The following is a 16,303-nucleotide window of genomic DNA, read 5'->3' on the forward strand; positions in this document are numbered from 1 at the left end:
AAATAACAAATGTCATACGTTGTATGATGTGAAGCCGAAATAGCTCAGTTGGGAGAGCGTTAGACTGAAGATCTAAAGGTCCCTGGTTCGATCCCGGGTTTCGGCAGTACAGCGTGGCTTTTAATCCTGGTGTTACGCACCTTATATCTGTCGCATATGCTGTATTAAAGTGGGGTTTGTCGTCAGTAGAAGATTAGATTGCTCCAATCTTACTAAAAAGTCAGTGCACTATGGAAGAAACGTAGTTGCAAATGTTTGAAAGGTAAAGCTAATGATTAATCAATATCTAGCATATTGTAAATCAGGTTTTAAAGGCTTGCCAGCAAGGATTCGACCTGCAATAAGGATTAAACATTGATCAACTGCATATTGACTGCTGGGGCATTGGCATATTACACTGAAACATTGGGTACAAATTGTTAGTTTCAGTTTAAAGAATTTGCATATTATTTGCAGCCAACTAGTCATTTAATGACTCAAGATGTAAGATGACTCTCTAAAAACAATCTTAACAATACTATACAGTGGAAATAGACAAATTGAGTCAAGGACATGACTGAATAATTAGTTAATGACAGAGTATCATGGGGGAAAATGCGACATTGCTTACATGTAACTGGGGATGTAAATTCATATTGTGTTTACACAATCAAAAACAGAGCATTAAGAACATTAAAAGAAATGTGACAATTAGCAAAAATAGATACAAAAAACAAAAATCAATTGGATTTAAATAATCAAGTTAAGTTTTAGGCAGGTGTGAAAAAAATGTGTAAACTAAGAATGCTTTCAAAAATATAAATGATAATTATTTATTTTTATCAATTTACAAAATGATAAGTGAGCGAACAAATCTAGAAAAATCTAAATCAAATCAATATTTGGTGTTACTACCCTTTGCTTTCAAACCAGCATCAATTCTTATAGGTACACTTGCACAAAGTCAGGGATTTTGTAGGGATTATAGTCAGGTGTATACCAGACAGGTGCTAATGATCATCAATTTCATATGTAGGTTGGAACACAGTCATTAAGTGAAACAGAAACAGCTGTGTAGGAGGCTTAAAACTGGATGAGGAACAGCCAAACTCTGCTACCATGGTGAGGTTGTGGAAGACAGTTTCATGTCACAGGTCAGACACCATGGCAAGACTGAGCACAGCAACAAGACCCAAGGTAGTTATATTGCATCAGAAAGGTCTCTCCCAGACAGATTTCAAAGCAGACTGGGCTTTCAAGATGTGCTGTTCTAGCTCTTTTGAAGAAGCACAAAAAAACGGGCAACATTGAGGATCGTAGATTCAGTGGCCGGCCAAGGAAACTTAGTGCAGCAGATGAAAAACACATCAAGCTTATTTCCCTTTGAAATCAGAAGATGTCCAGCAGTGCCATCAGCTCAGAACTGGCACCATCTACTGTCTGGAGAAGTCTGGCCAGAAGTGGTCGTCATGGAAGAGTTGCAGCCAAAAAGCCATACCTCCGACATGGAAACAAGCCCAAGCGACTCAACTATGCACGAAAACATAGGAACTGGGGTGCAGAAAAATGGCTACAGGTGCTCTGGACTGATGAGTCAAAATTTGAAATCTTTGGCTGTAGCTTAAGGCAGTTTGTTCACCGAAGGGCTGGAGAGCGGTACAATAATGAGTGTCTGCAGGCAACAGTGAAGCATGGTGGAGGTTCCTTGCAAGTTTGGGGCTGCATTTCTGCAAATGGAGTTGGAGATTTGGTCAGGATTAATGGTGTCCTCAATGCTGAGAAATACAGGCAGATACTTATGCATCATGCAATACCATCAGGAAGGTGTATAATTGGTCCCAAATGTTTTCTGCAGCAGGACAATGACCCCAAACATACAGCCAATGTCATTAAGAACTATCTTCAGCGTAGTCCTGGAAGTGATGGTATGGCCACCGCAGAGCCCTGATCTCAATGTTATGGAGTCTGTCTGGGATTACATGAAGAGACAGGAGGATTTGAGGAAGCCTACATACACAGAAGATCTGTGATTAGGTTGTTCCAAGATGTTTGGAACAACCTACCAGCCGAGTCAAAAACTGTGTGGTGAACCTAGAAGAATTGATGCTGTTTTGAATGCAAAGGGTGGTCATACCAAATATTGATTTGATTTTTTTTCTCTTCTGTTCATTCACTGCATTTTGTTAATTGATGAAAATAAACTGTTAACACTTCCATTTTTGAAAGCATTCTTAGTATACAGCCTTTTTTCACACCTGCCTAAAACTTTTGCACAGTACAGTATATAAGAAGTTCTTGAGGGCAGCAGTACAAAAAACAAAATATAGCCTATTCACATTATAACCACTTTAACAGCATTGAGAGTCTTTGTAAGAGTAATTGATTTACAGACAATTGTCTCATCTCTGTCTTATCTCGTTCAACTTTGTTTCATTTTAGGTGTTAAGGTATTCTAAATGGTATTGAACGATTACTGATGGGTAATCTGCTCAGCATGCATACCAAAAATTACACAGCTCTGAAGTCGCTCACTAGAGTCTCATTTTCCTGACGGACACAGATTCACAGACTGGTCTTGCCTTAGATTAAATGGATTCTATATGCGAATCTACCCCAGAATGTCTTCCCAAGGCACAAGGCACACAGTTTGCTCCATCTGTGTCGGGTGCAGACCTTAGCTGCCTCGGAAACTCCCCCACTGGGTGATGGCTCTGCCTCATTCTGCTTGGTTCTGGTTCTGGGAACAATGAGTAAACCTGTCCCAGAGGACCTGAGGGGCCTGGATGCCTTGAAGCATACTAGCATGTCTGATAGGTAACTTGGCCCAAGACCGTTTAATACTTTATATACCAGGAATAGGATTTTAAAATATCCTTTGACTCACAGGAAGCCAGCGTCGGGATCTGAGGACTGGCTTAAAGTGTTCTCCTTTCTTGGTGCTGGTGAGGACTCTGGCAGCAGCATTCTGGATGAGCTGCAGCTGTCTGATCGATTTTTTAGTTACAGTAATCTAGCCTGCTAAAAATAAAAGCATGAACAAGTGTCTCTGCGTCCTGTTTACACTGAAATCCTTTGATTCTTGATATATGTTTTTAAGATGGTAATAGGCTTATTTTGTGACTGTCTTTATGTGGCTGTTAAAATTTAAGTCTGAGTCCATAGTAACACCAAGATTTCTAGCTTGATTTGTAGGTTTTAGTGTCCTGGAGTCAAGGTAAGCACTGACTTTGAACCTTTCTTCTTTAGGGCCGAAGACAATTATTTCAGACTCTTCTTTATTTAGCTGTATGGAAATTCTGACACATCCACTCATTGATTCCTTCAATACGCTTATTCAGTGAGTGTAAGGGACTGTAGTCTTGCGATGACACTGACATACAGCTGTGTATCATCCGCATAAGCATGGTAGGAGATGTTATGTTATTCCAAAATCTGAGCAAGTGGCAGCATGTAGATATTAAAAAGAAGGGGCCAAAGGATGGATCCTTGTGGCACATCGCATATTATTTTTCTATGCTCAGATTCATAATTATCAAAGGACACAAAATAGTCCCTGTCATGCAAGTGTGATTTGAACCAACTCAGCACAGTACCGGAGAGTCCCACCCACCTTCCCAGTCTATCGAGCAGTATGCTGTGGTCGACTGGGCCAAAAGCAGCACTGAGATCAGGTAAAACTAAAACTGTGAACTTTGATGCATCACTGTTAAGGTGTATGTAATTTAAGACTTTAATAAGTGCAGTCTCAGTGCTGTGAAGAAAGTGTAAAGTTGCTGAAAAACAACCTTTTCAATTATCTTTCCTAGAAAGGGTAAGTTTGATATTGGTCAATAGTCATTTATTACTGAGGCATCCAGGTTGGACTTTTTTAGGAGTGGTTTAATGACGGCAGTCTTCAGGTCTCCTGGAAAAAGGCCTGACTGAAGAGAAGTGTTAATAATGTGTAGAACATCAGGTGCTAGGCAGGGGAAAACCTCTTGAAAAAAGTTAGCTGGCAGAGTGTCAAGGCAGCAGGTAGTTGGCCTAAGGCCTATGGCCTAAGAAAATACCACAGCAGAAAACATTGAATATAAATTAACAGCCAGTCAAAGAGCAAAGAGCTCTGGCTAGTCAGGACCTCTTGGTTGGCAACATGGGCAGAGAGCAAAATGACTGACATCATCATCAGTGACTGGAAAAGTTTCAAGTTATGGATAGCAATGAGGCACTGATTAGAGCTCTAATGGTGAAAGGCTTTAAAGTCACATTTGTGCCCTAAGCTCCCTTGCAGGCTGATTCTGGCTTAACATTTAATTCTCAAAGAAAAGTCACATATGACATGCAACAGGACTGTGGATGAGATTATTTTGAAGAGGATTTTGTTGTTGTGTATCCTCAACGATAAACAGTCACAATTGTTATCCAGACTATTAAAATGCATGGTAAGCTAATTTTAAAGGTATTGTGGACTGGCTTTTCTGTTCCTCTCCACACCAATAAAAAGAAAAAGAAAGAAAGAACGAAAGACAGAAAGAAAGAAAGAAAGAAAGAAAAACGCAACAAATGATATGTTATTATCATCTATATGTCGTTAGATATAACATGTTTTTTTTTAGCTTTTTATTTCAAGGTATAGCAGTATTATTAATAATTCCATACCATTTCAGTGAGCTGTCATTTGGACTTAATTTGAACTGTATGGAATATGGAGTGAATGGTGTTGATTTCCCACGCACAATGTGCGACTTAGATGTTATCAGATCAATATTATGATTATGAAATTTGTGTTGTTGTGACTTCTCAGGTCTTTTGGAACAGGGCGTGTCTAGCGTGTGACGTCAGCCGTCACCGACACAGCTTGTTTTGGAGGAAGTGAACACCGCTCGGCTAGCAGCTAGCACGTTAGCTTGACAGGAAAAGCAAGCGTCAACGGGATCAGGGCGAAACAGACCATTGTACCAAATCGCTTGTATTCCACGAAGGGAGAAATATATCTGCAGTGGCAGTGTTTATTTTGATTAGCAGAGTTAGCTGCGAAGCTAGCTATTGGAGATTATTTAGCTGTCGACGCTCTTAACGTGTTGTTTTCTTACGGCAGACATTTATAGGGGCTGTTAGCCTGTTAGCCTGTTAGCTAGCCTGCGCGTTAGCTAACGCTTCCAACAGAGGCAGAGGAAAAGTCCACTTTTGATATTTTTTTCCCACTGGATCATCGCCCAGGTTGGTTTGTCGTGCCTCTAGTTACTGGTTTTACTTACGATATAAGTTAACGATATGGCTGTCATGAACTTACTTTTACCATTTTTAATAAACCTTGCTCAGCTGACTAAACGTTAGCTTAAATTAAGAAGTGTCAGATACATGGAGATAAACGATGGACACGGCTTCCAAATCGCCCAGCTTTAGTTATTTCTTAAAGATTCAATATTTAATGAACATAATGTGACCCAATCTATGTTTCCTCGCCTTCGTTTACCTAGTTATATATTAAATTTGATCTTTAAATGTGATGCTTGTTCAACCTAGCTAACCCTTTGCAAGTTTGATGTCTTTATGGTCGTCAGGTGAAACACAGAAACAGGACTCTCTGCTTCAGTTTATGAAGTTGAAATGTTTTAAACCAAATCGTTCGACAGGTTGATTATAATTATGTACTACGCCGGTTTGTTTATTGAATCCAACTAAAGCATTTGCTGTGCTAATCATGCTTGCCAAGTCATGGTTCCGTTAGTCCTGTGTTTTAACACCATGTGATCAGTCCCTGACACAGTGTCATGGGGTGCAGATTATGAGAGGCGCACCGATAGCTCTCTGCTAGTTTTGCTTCTTAAAAGCACTGATATGGATTCAAGCAGCGGGTTTCTTTCACTTAACTGGCTGTAGCCATAAAACGATGTATGAATAAACCCCATGACTAATCTTTTTTCAACAAAGCTTTATCCAAGGTCTAACCTGGATGGAATTATGATTTAAAGCTCATCGGTAACACTGTGTGGACTTCGGTCAGTGCAACTGTATGAGGTGGTTTATTATTACAAAGCACAGTGAGCCAAGGTCAGAAATGCTTGGTGATGACTGAGCAGACTCAAAAATGAGTGTGTTGGATTTGATGATTTTAGTACTAAAAAATTTCATGATACAGATCAGTCATTACTAAAAATGTTTGTGTTATTTCGGAAATGTAAAAAATTTGATAAGACACGTTTCTGTGGGAAGTTCTGTGAAAACATGATAGAAAAAGTTAGGGAGATAAATAAGGTGATGCTGCTGAAGATAGTGAATGCTTATAATGAGTGAAGCTATTTTCCCCAATTTAACAGAAAAATATGTTGAAGCTGTTGATTTTGAGTTTTACTAAACTCTGAAGACTTTGTAGAGATAATAATTAAAGTGCAGCACCTGATGCTTAACATGCTTCATGGTTGCATTGAGTATATTTTTGAGTAACTTTGTGTGTTTAATTTTTGTTCTATTTTTGTACAGCTGGGAATGAAAACATTGTTTCCCATCGAGTAATGCATCAGCAGCATTAATATCACAAAATCAGCGCTTAACAACAGAAACATCCAACCAAACAACCTAGCACGGCAACAAAATTTGACAAATGAGTAGGCAATTGTTTTGTAGACCTCATGTTATAACCCGATTCAGAATATCCCTATCTTTTTCGTATTTTCATTTGTTTGTGAAGTGAAAGAAACTTATGTCAAGGATATATTGCTTTTGTTTTTATTCCTAGAAGTAGCCAATTTCTTTGGCGTGTATTTTAAGAAGCACTCAGACTTTAACATCTTTCAGTGAAACCAGTCGGCCCATATTAAAAGGGTCATCATAAGGCCATGGCTGAGCAGTTCTAGGCTGCTTCTTTTTACTTCTCCCTTGAAATGTATCTGTTTTTGTCTTCACAGCTGTGGCACAATGACATCAAGGAAGAAAGTACTACTCAAAGTCATCATCTTGGGAGACTCTGGGTGAGTGATGTGTAGATTTATCAAAGCTAAAGGAGAGTAATGCCAAAGGGTTTACTGTAAAGTTAACACTTAATTAGGGTATTGAGTTGGGTCCGACAATAACACGCTCACTCTTTCACAGCAAGAAAGGACCCTTTTTTTGTACTTTAGCCATCAGTTCATCCAAGTGACACTTTCTGGTTATATGTTTATTTTGTTTTTCTTAGAGTTGGCAAGACCTCATTGATGAACCAGTATGTGAATAAGAAGTTCAGTAACCAGTACAAAGCCACAATAGGCGCTGATTTCCTGACGAAAGAAGTCATGGTGGATGACAGACTTGTCACAATGCAGGTACTGACGAGATCCCACTCACCCACCACACTGTCGCACAACCATCAGTGAATTAAATAAAAAAACGAACATAACAATGAAAAAGAAATGCTAATTCTTATCAACCCCACTTACTATGGACTGCAAAGCAGACTTTTTTTTAAACTATTTTAACATTTTATGATCAATATCATTATCCCAAATTGTTGTACATCCACGTGATAAACAATCAGAGATCTGGTTAATGTTAACCATGTAAACACTCCAGTCCAGGAATGACCTTAATCTCTTTATTTACTGTAAGCCCATTATTTGTGCCTGTAATCACAGGATGTGGTCTTTCATTCATGCTTTTCCCGCTGTTCTGTATCTCAGATTTGGGACACAGCAGGTCAGGAGAGGTTCCAGTCCTTAGGCGTGGCGTTCTACCGTGGAGCGGATTGCTGCGTCCTGGTGTTCGATGTGACAGCACCCAACACCTTCAAGACTCTAGACAGCTGGAGGGACGAGTTCTTGATCCAGGCCAGTCCTCGAGACCCGGAGAACTTCCCCTTTGTGGTGCTGGGCAACAAGATCGACTTGGAGAACAGACAGGTGAGTCCAGATAATCACAGTTCTGTTTGCCTGGGGCATTTTTACGTGCAGTATTTGTAATTTTAGAGGAAATGTACAGTCGTGGTAGGCAAATTTGAATGCCTTCAAACTCAGATGAGTCTGTACAGTAATGTTAAAAATAGTTTGGATTGAGCTGTCACATTCTTGTCTTGAGTGTTTCTAAGTATAACATCAGTTCTTTTGTGTTTCAGGTAACAACCAAGCGTGCACAGGCTTGGTGTCAGAGCAAGAACAACATCCCATATTTCGAAACCAGCGCCAAGGAGGCAATCAACGTCGAGCAGGCCTTCCAGACTATTGCACGCAATGCTCTTAAACAGGTAACAGAGACCGGCAAGAAATCCTACCTGGAAGTTTAAACCAGTCTCTGCAGTGCAGTGCTGTGAAATATCCTTTTTTCTACATAGTTTCTGTGACTAAACTCAACTGAATTGCCTGATTTCAGGAGACCGAGGTGGAGTTGTACAACGAGTTCCCTGAGCCGATAAAGCTGGACAGGAACGAGCGAGCCAAGCCGTCAGCGGAGACCTGCAGCTGCTGAGGACTATGAAGATCTTCGGGGGGTTGTCACTTCCCTCACTACCCTGTCTTGCCTTGTCTATATATCCCCTTTACCCATGGCCCACTGTGTTAATCCCGAATTCCCGACATACATGCAGCATCCCACTCATAGAGTATACTACTACACACACAGACATGCTGCACTCACCTCCTTATGTCTACAACACACACATTTTCTATAAAAGATGAGTCTCCTAGCCCAAAGAACACCTTACGGAAACATTATGGAATTTACTTGTATGATGCTCATTACTTCCCAGTGTTTCCCTCGTAATGATTCATGGCGGTGGTGGTTTGGGCTAATCTCATTTTCGGTTCCATGTGTATTGCTGCTTTCACACCCAGTTTTGGTTCTAACTGCTTTTACTTGGATACTTTAAGTGGTAAATCGATGCATTATCTCTTTACATGTATGTGTTGATGAGTAAAGTTAAAACAATGTTATTTTGTTTTCTTTTTTTAATCAAAGTTTCTTTTGCAGTGGTGGATGTTTTCTTACTGTCACAGCCCACCACTGCTGCATGAATAGAGGAAACACTGCTCCGCCCATTTTACTCATTTGTGTTGTGGCTTAAATTTGTTTCACTCATAAAACCCCCTGGTTTCACTTTAACTCATGCAACCTTAAAAAAAACAACAACTCTGATACCTGAAAAGGAAGTCAGAACTGAAGTAGTGAAGGATCAGATTAAGTGAAGGTGCATGTGTGGAACGCATTAATAAGCTGCCATCTGATTCTTGTTGATTGGCACAAAATAGAAAATCCGGATCCATGAAAAGTCCATCGACCAATGTGTAATGATCATTTTTTGAAGCACTTTGCTGTCATCCACAGTAACTATAGACTTGTTCGGACATCTCATTTTAGAGCCACAATAAATGCAGTTGTAGCTCAGGTCGAGGGCATTGCTAGAATCCAGACTCAGCTCCCTCATGTTAGTGCTGTTCCTCCTTTGGGGATACCAAGGTTCCTCTTGTAATCAGCTATTCTTGGTACGATATTTGACATGAGAAGGAACCAAATCAAGACGGCATGTCATTCTACCTGATATTCCTGGAGAGGAGAGGTTTCTTTTCTCAAGTATAAATATCATTCATAACTGCGTACTGTTAGCTAGTACATTTCTTTTTACTGTCAACTATTGCAAGACTTTGTATATTTGCAAACCTCTCAATCATTGTGTGGGGAAGGCAAAATGTTCTGTTGTAAATCTCCATATCTTACTATGCCAGTTGTTCTTGTTGGCAAACAATTTAAGTGCTTGACATTTCTTTTAACCGATCAGATCTTTAACTGTCTGTTCATATTATGTTAAACTTTGAAATGCATTATAGATTACAAGATAGCAAACATACTGTAACTTTGAAAAAAGAAAAAAAAATGTGGGGGGAAGTATTGGCATTCATCATTATTATAATATTAATATGATAAATGCATAGCATCTACATTGTTTCAAAATGTCTTTGCGTTTCAAGTAATAAGGGTAATAAAAATCTTGAATAAAGCACCGTGTGTTTTTTTTATTACTTTTATTGATAGCATTTTAAAATGAAATAGTATCTGTGTAGCATTTACATCTGAAATGGTTCTTACTTAAAAATAGACACAAGTTTCTTCTCATACATGTCAAATTAGTAAATAAGGCCCAACTGGATTTGAAGCACTGCACAGTCATCAGTCCCACTCAGGATCTTCATGTGGTTCTTGGTTTCTTATTGGTTCCATGAAGCCACTGCTGAAGCCCCCCTGTAGACTTGCTTCTTTTCTCTTCTTTACGCACACACATGTCGGGCTCCTTCCTCTTTGAAGCTGTGCCACTCTTCAGCCAGCTCGCCATCTTCTTACTGCTGGCTGTGGGCTTGGGCTCCTAGGGGTCAAGGGTCAGATTTGTCAGCTTAAAACTCTCCATTTGCCAAATAACTGACTACATTTTCAAACCACAGCGATTAAAAGACAACATTAAATCTCATACCTTTTTGCCGTTAGGATCCACAGGCTGGAGACACTCTGGAGAGTTGTTGCGTGAGTTGTTGACGATTGAAGAGACGGGATGAAAGGTCAACATGTTTTTAGACTGGAGCAGTTTCAAGGCATCCAGAGATTTCACGTCCCCAAAATCAAGCCATCTTCTCACTTCTTCCTCTCCCTCCAGGATCGCTGGCATCCTAAAACACAACCACAGTAATTAAGCATTTCATACCAACACTAATTTAAATAAAGCAAGTTTCCTGTTCCTATGTTAACTATTCATACCTATGATGGATGCTCTCCAGGTTTTGAGAAGCTTTCACGGTGATCACACTGTATGAGTAAAGGGGTTCTCCACCACCTGGAGGTGTCCAGCAGTCAAAGATGCCAGCCATAGTCAGCAGCTTCCATCCAGTCCACTTACCTGGTTTATCTTTTTCCTGGACAACATGTCGCACAAAGCGCAAGTAAAAATAAAAAGGTACATTTTATGAAAAATGTAACAGATTTTGTTGATATGGTTGTAATTTTTTACACTCCTAAGCCTGGCGCTAACTATCAAAACTAAAGGAAGTTTGAATTCCACCTGACATTTTGAATGCCAAGGAAACACCAGTATGAACGCATGCACATTTCTGCGCTGGCTCCTCTCCCACAAGTGATATTCTCAACTGTGGTAATTTTCCTCACAGCTGCATTCTCTCTACTTCTGTTCTAGATGAAAGCACATGCTCATGATGCTTATGTTACTTTTGAAAACCCAATACAAACCTCATAGCTAGCTGAGGTTGTTGGGCCATCCTGATCCTTGGTATCCCCCTGGCTGTGTCCCCGAGTCTGAGGGAAGTATATGAAGAAAGGCTGCTTGGCTTTTTCCTGCTTCTTCCATTCATAAAAACCATCAGCCAGGACGACGCAGCGCTGTCCTTTTATCATGGGGTCCTATGGGGAGAAGACAGAGATAATAAACTGCTGTTATTCTGCGCCCAGTGCCGAGATGTAAAATACTGGAAATATAACACAGCTTAGCAGTGCCTCAAACTTTATGCACCTTGTAAGTTTTCTTCTGCAATATGTTCTCACTGCGGCAGTTGTTGGTGCTGTATTGCATCTTGTTTGGGTCATCCTCCTTGAACCAGGCAGGTACAAGACCCCAACGCATCGAGGCCAACACACACTCATCCACAGGAGCTTCCTAAAGACATACAATAATTAAACATAAACATAATAACAATAGCACCTAAACTGAAAAAAATACCATCCACTGCCATAGCATTGTAGTACATATACAGTTAATGTTTTAGGCTTATAATGGTAATATTGTTGAGATTGTGACATATAACTGTTGATAGCACTTCTAGCTTCTACCTAAATTGTGGACTGCGGTCAAGCCAGCCGTTGTTTGCGTTTCCTTGGTCAAATCAGCCGCACCTTTTTTTCCAGTGCGCAAATGATCTAACGTTTACGATACATATACTACTGAATTTAGTACTTCCTAGACTATTTGCATGCATAATATGAAGTACTTTTACTGAGTACTTTTCGAGTAATCCTGTGTCAAAATCCTTAACAGAGAGCAAGAATAAGGATACTTCACCCAACTTTGATGTGGAATAAAAAACGTATTTTCCATAAGTAGTCCAAGATACATATACTGCTGAACTAAGTACTCTCTAGAGAACTTGCATGCATAATATGGAGTACTTTTACTGTGTACTTTTCGAGAAATACTTAGTCAAAATCCTTAACAGAGAACAAGAATAAGGATACTTCACCCAACTTTGATGTGGAATAAAAACCTTATTTTCCATAAGTAGTCCAAGATTCATATACTGCTGAACTTAGTACTTCCTAGACTACTTGTATAACAACTATGAAGTACTTTTACTGAGTACTTTTCGAGTAATCCTGTGCCAAAATCCTTAACACAGAGTCAATATAAGGATACTTCACCCAACTTTGATGTGGAATAAAAAACGTATTTTCCATAAGTAGTCCACGATACATATACTGCTGAACTTAGTACTTCCTAGACTACTTGCATGCATAATGTGGAGTACTTTTACTGAGTACTTTTCGAGTAATCCTGTGTCAAAATCCTTAACAGAGAGCAAGAATAAGGATACTACACCCAACTTTGATGTGGAATAAAAACCTGCAAGTACTCTAGGAAGTACTTAGTTCAGCAGTATATGTATCTTGGACTACTTATGGAAAATAAGGTTTTTATTCCACATCAAAGTTGGGTGTAGCATCCTTATTCTTGCTCTCTGTTAAGAATGTAGACACAGGATTACTCGAAAAGTACTCAGTAAAAGTACTCCATATTATGCATGCAAGTACTCTAGGGAATACTAAGTTCAGCAGTATATGAATCTTGGACTACTTATGGAAAATAAGGTTTTTATTCCACATCAAATTTGGGTGAAGCATCCTTATTCTTGCTTTCTGTAAAAGATGTCAAACTATTACTCGAAAAGTACTCAGTAAAAGTACTCCATATTATTCAGGCAAGTACTCTAGGAAGTACTAAGTTCAGCAGTATATGTATCTTTGACTACTTATGGAAAATACGTTTTTTATTCCACATCAAAGTTGGGTGAAGTATCCTTATACTTACTCTCTGTTAAGGATTTTGACACAGGATTACTCGAAAAGTACGCAGTAAAAGTACTCCATATTATTCATGCAAGTACTCTAGGAAGTAATAAGTTCAGAAGTGTATGAATCTTGGACTACTTATGGAAAATAAGGTTTTTATTCCACATCAAAGTTGGGTGAAGAATCCTTATATTGACTCTCTGTTAAGGATTTTGACACAGTATTACTCAAAAAGTACTCAGTAAAAGTATTCCATATTTTTCATGCAAGTACTCTAGGAAGTACTTAGTTCAGCAGTATATGAATCTTGGACTACTTATGGAAAATAAGGTTTTTATTCCACATCAAAGTTAGGCGAAATATCCTAATTCTTGTTCTCTGTTAAGGATTTTGACACAGGATTACTCGAAAAGTACTCAGTAAAAGTACTCCATATTATGCATGCAAGTACTCTAGGGAATACTAAGTTCAGCAGTATATGAATCTTGGACTACTTATGGAAAATAATGTTTTTTGGGGGTTTTTCTCACGTCGTCTTTTACTTTGAAATCCGGAAGGATACCTTCGTGATACCTTCAGTTTATTACTGGGAATAATTACTGTAAAAGTATCGTAGGTTTCATGGGTCTGATTGTGAGACCACAGTCTGCCCCAAATTCACTACCAGCAGCTCTTCAGAGCGGTTTCATTACGATTACCTTAAATGTTAGTGCATTTGCGCACTGGAAAAAAAGGCGCGGCTGATTTGACCAAGGAAACGCGAACCACGGCTGGCTTGACCGCAGTAATTGTGGCGATGCGGTATTGTGTTCATATTTAAGATAACAGAACGTAAATTAACAAAATAGGCACTCTTTTTCACGGTTGGGTGATCAAACTATCCTACCAACGATGACCTAGCATTTACTTTAAATTTATTTGGCGTCCTTCACTTGAAACAGTTATAAACCTCACTCAGGTACGAAAATATCCATGTGTCCTTCTTACCTCATCAAAATGCCTCTGGGACAGCAGAACGGGACTCATAGACTGGGGGCTCTTGTTGTAAGAGGGTCGGTATTTGTCCGCATCTCCATCTCTCCAGCGGGGCTGTCTCCGCCGCCCTCCTCGGTTCCTGTAAGAGCAGGCTCGGCTCACCTCGTCAGGGGCAAGAGTGCACGCAGTTCTTCCACACATGATGAAACGGAAGTCTAAAGGCGACTGAGGAGAAAGTTAAACACAAGTTTAGCTAAGTATGTCAAAGTAGACAGGTTAGCAAGCTAAACAAAATATTTAATATTCTCTGGTTCGTTTAAAAAATTGCCCGACTTACCTTTTTCGAGTGTATTAATATATCTGTATCGTGAAGTTGCACCTGTCTGCTCTAACTGTTATGCTACGAGTCTGTGCACAACTACGTTTGAGTTTGATGTTGAAGTATACGGTCAGATGAGTGTAGTGCAGGGGATTTGCCTGGGCACAGGCTGAGGAGCTAGCGCCTACGTAACACGTTGATGTACACACGCCGCCAATCACAGCACAGTTGAGCGGGACACACCGCCAGTCCCTCCCATAGCCAAGATGGCGACAGAATAGCGAAAAAAATTTCAAAATAGAAGCATGAAGAAATATTCAAAAGTTACGTTAAAAAGTAGGCTTTTAGATTTGTTAAACGCAAACGAAAAAGTCATAGCATAATGTGCTATGTCGTGCATTATAAAATATTTTAGTAGACCATTGCAGGATATTAATTTAGCAGTCAAAAGATTTTTTATATATATTTTTAAACATCCTATGCGGAATATGAGTAAATTCTTATTCCATCATATAACGTTGGGATGAACCCTAATAGGGAGCCTTATGTTTTCACTGAGACGTATAGTAGAAATTAACATGAATCAGTCTGTTGAATTTTTTTTAAACCAACACCATGGTGATAAATAATTTTAATTTATCTCAACCTTCGCGTTCAGGTATATTTAAAACACTCACTTGTTATTAGCATCAGGAGCTATTCAGTTGTCGCCATGGTAACAATAAACAGGTCGAGAGCCGGGAGTGAGAGAGTAAGTTCCTCCGGTGAAATACAACCGGCACCTGTGTTGATACACCTGAGGACCTCAGCAGGTAAGAGGTACCAACGCTGAACAATGATGTGGCAGCTTTACTTAAATGGGAAAGGTTTACTGTAACTGTATCTTGGTAGCGGTGGTTTGGTAACTTCCAGTATGTTTTAAAAGGAATATGGCAAGGACAAGACTGCGGTTTGTGATAAACACTTGTTGCATGTGGTGGCTTTATAGCAAAGAGGGTAAATATAAATATTTTGTGTGCTTTGCTTACATTAATTTGATCTCATTAGAAGAGGATTTTAATGAGAATTTCTGTTGTATGACGACATGATATGTGTCCAGTTTTTGGCTTCTGTTTAACAGGTAACTGACGGAAATCAGCCTGAGTATCACACCCTTCCTGGGGTGTTAGGTACAAACCTGACAGGTGTAGCCAAGCTGTCTCCTGCACAGCAATGTGACCCACTTTATAGTCCACTGCACTTGGGGAGAGGCTTATCCTTCAGAACACTAGCCAGAGATTCACGACCCTTGCAGTTTTCTACAAAGCTTTAATCATTGTATAAATCATCAACACATTTTTGTGTAACCTTTACACTGTATGATTGCTGACCCATGACTACAACTCTGTGTCCTCTGCAGAAGTTAGTGTCCGACCAAACCATGACGCAGAGCAGAGGAAAAGGTTTCTCTGAAGAATGAGAGCTGATTTTACTATGGAGGCCACCATAACCATACAGTCTGTTCAGATCGACTGGGAGGGACGCCATGCCATTGGTAAACACTACACAGACAATGGTAAGAGACAGAAAGTTACAAGCAAAACGCTGTGCCTATCTGAACATCCTAATGACACAAGAAAACAGTTATTGCTGACTATGACTTCACAAAAGTCTGTGAGTTCATAGAGTCGACTTATAGATCATGAATGTTGAATTAATCATGAGGTCACGTTCAGAACAGGTGGCGGTATGTCTGAACCTGGAAGCCATGTATTAAAGTTTTATAACCAGCCACCAGCTGGAGATTTCAAGCCCTAAGCTTTAGTTAAATTTTCTGTGGTCTTGTCATCAGCATGGTTTACTAAATGTGTATACATATCTGTGCTGTCCATTTATATTTGCTAAATAATTTTTAAACATATTTTACTGCTGCTGCAGGGGAAACAAGAGGCTCCTCCAAGGACCAGAAAGTCAAAACTTTTATCAAGCAGTGGAACCAAGATAAAGCCAAAAGCCCACAGACAAGTAGGTATACCTGCAAGT

The 16,303-nt window shown here is 39.6% G+C and overlaps 2 protein-coding genes, 1 long non-coding RNA gene and 1 other non-coding gene across 4 annotated transcripts; 3 read left to right on the forward strand and 1 right to left on the reverse strand.

The window, feature by feature from the left end:
* Positions 1-33: 33 nt before the first annotated feature.
* trnaf-gaa (transfer RNA phenylalanine (anticodon GAA)) lies at positions 34-106 on the forward strand. The gene has a single exon. It is a non-coding gene; the product is annotated as a tRNA-Phe (tRNA).
* A 4,729-nt stretch (positions 107-4,835) lies between these two features.
* LOC138605951 (ras-related protein rab7) lies at positions 4,836-9,918 on the forward strand. The gene is made up of 6 exons (XM_069678411.1): positions 4,836-5,178; positions 6,867-6,929; positions 7,136-7,262; positions 7,617-7,835; positions 8,048-8,176; positions 8,302-9,918. Exons 2-6 carry the CDS (start codon positions 6,877-6,879, stop codon positions 8,395-8,397), a joined length of 624 nt encoding a protein of 207 aa, XP_069534512.1. The 5' UTR covers positions 4,836-5,178; positions 6,867-6,876; the 3' UTR covers positions 8,398-9,918.
* A 43-nt stretch (positions 9,919-9,961) lies between these two features.
* hmces (5-hydroxymethylcytosine binding, ES cell specific) lies at positions 9,962-14,398 on the reverse strand. The gene is made up of 7 exons (XM_069678645.1): positions 14,300-14,398; positions 13,975-14,187; positions 11,438-11,581; positions 11,158-11,328; positions 10,672-10,826; positions 10,391-10,583; positions 9,962-10,285 (listed from the first exon to the last, which is right to left on the reverse strand). The coding sequence occupies exons 2-7, from the start codon at positions 14,161-14,163 to the stop codon at positions 10,112-10,114; spliced, it is 1,026 nt and encodes a 341-aa protein (XP_069534746.1). The 5' UTR covers positions 14,164-14,187; positions 14,300-14,398; the 3' UTR covers positions 9,962-10,111.
* Positions 14,399-15,008: 610 nt separating this feature from the next.
* Positions 15,009-16,285, forward strand: LOC138605389 (uncharacterized). The gene is made up of 3 exons (XR_011309321.1): positions 15,009-15,093; positions 15,681-15,836; positions 16,199-16,285. It is a non-coding gene; the product is annotated as an uncharacterized lncRNA (long non-coding RNA).
* Positions 16,286-16,303: the final 18 nt, after the last annotated feature.

The sequence above is a fragment of the Semicossyphus pulcher genome, unplaced genomic scaffold, assembly GCF_022749685.1.
Source record: "Semicossyphus pulcher isolate SPU_LCO1_2020_fin unplaced genomic scaffold, fSemPul1.0.p SCAF_3, whole genome shotgun sequence".
In the NCBI taxonomy this organism is placed as follows: Eukaryota; Metazoa; Chordata; class Actinopteri; order Labriformes; family Labridae; genus Semicossyphus; species Semicossyphus pulcher.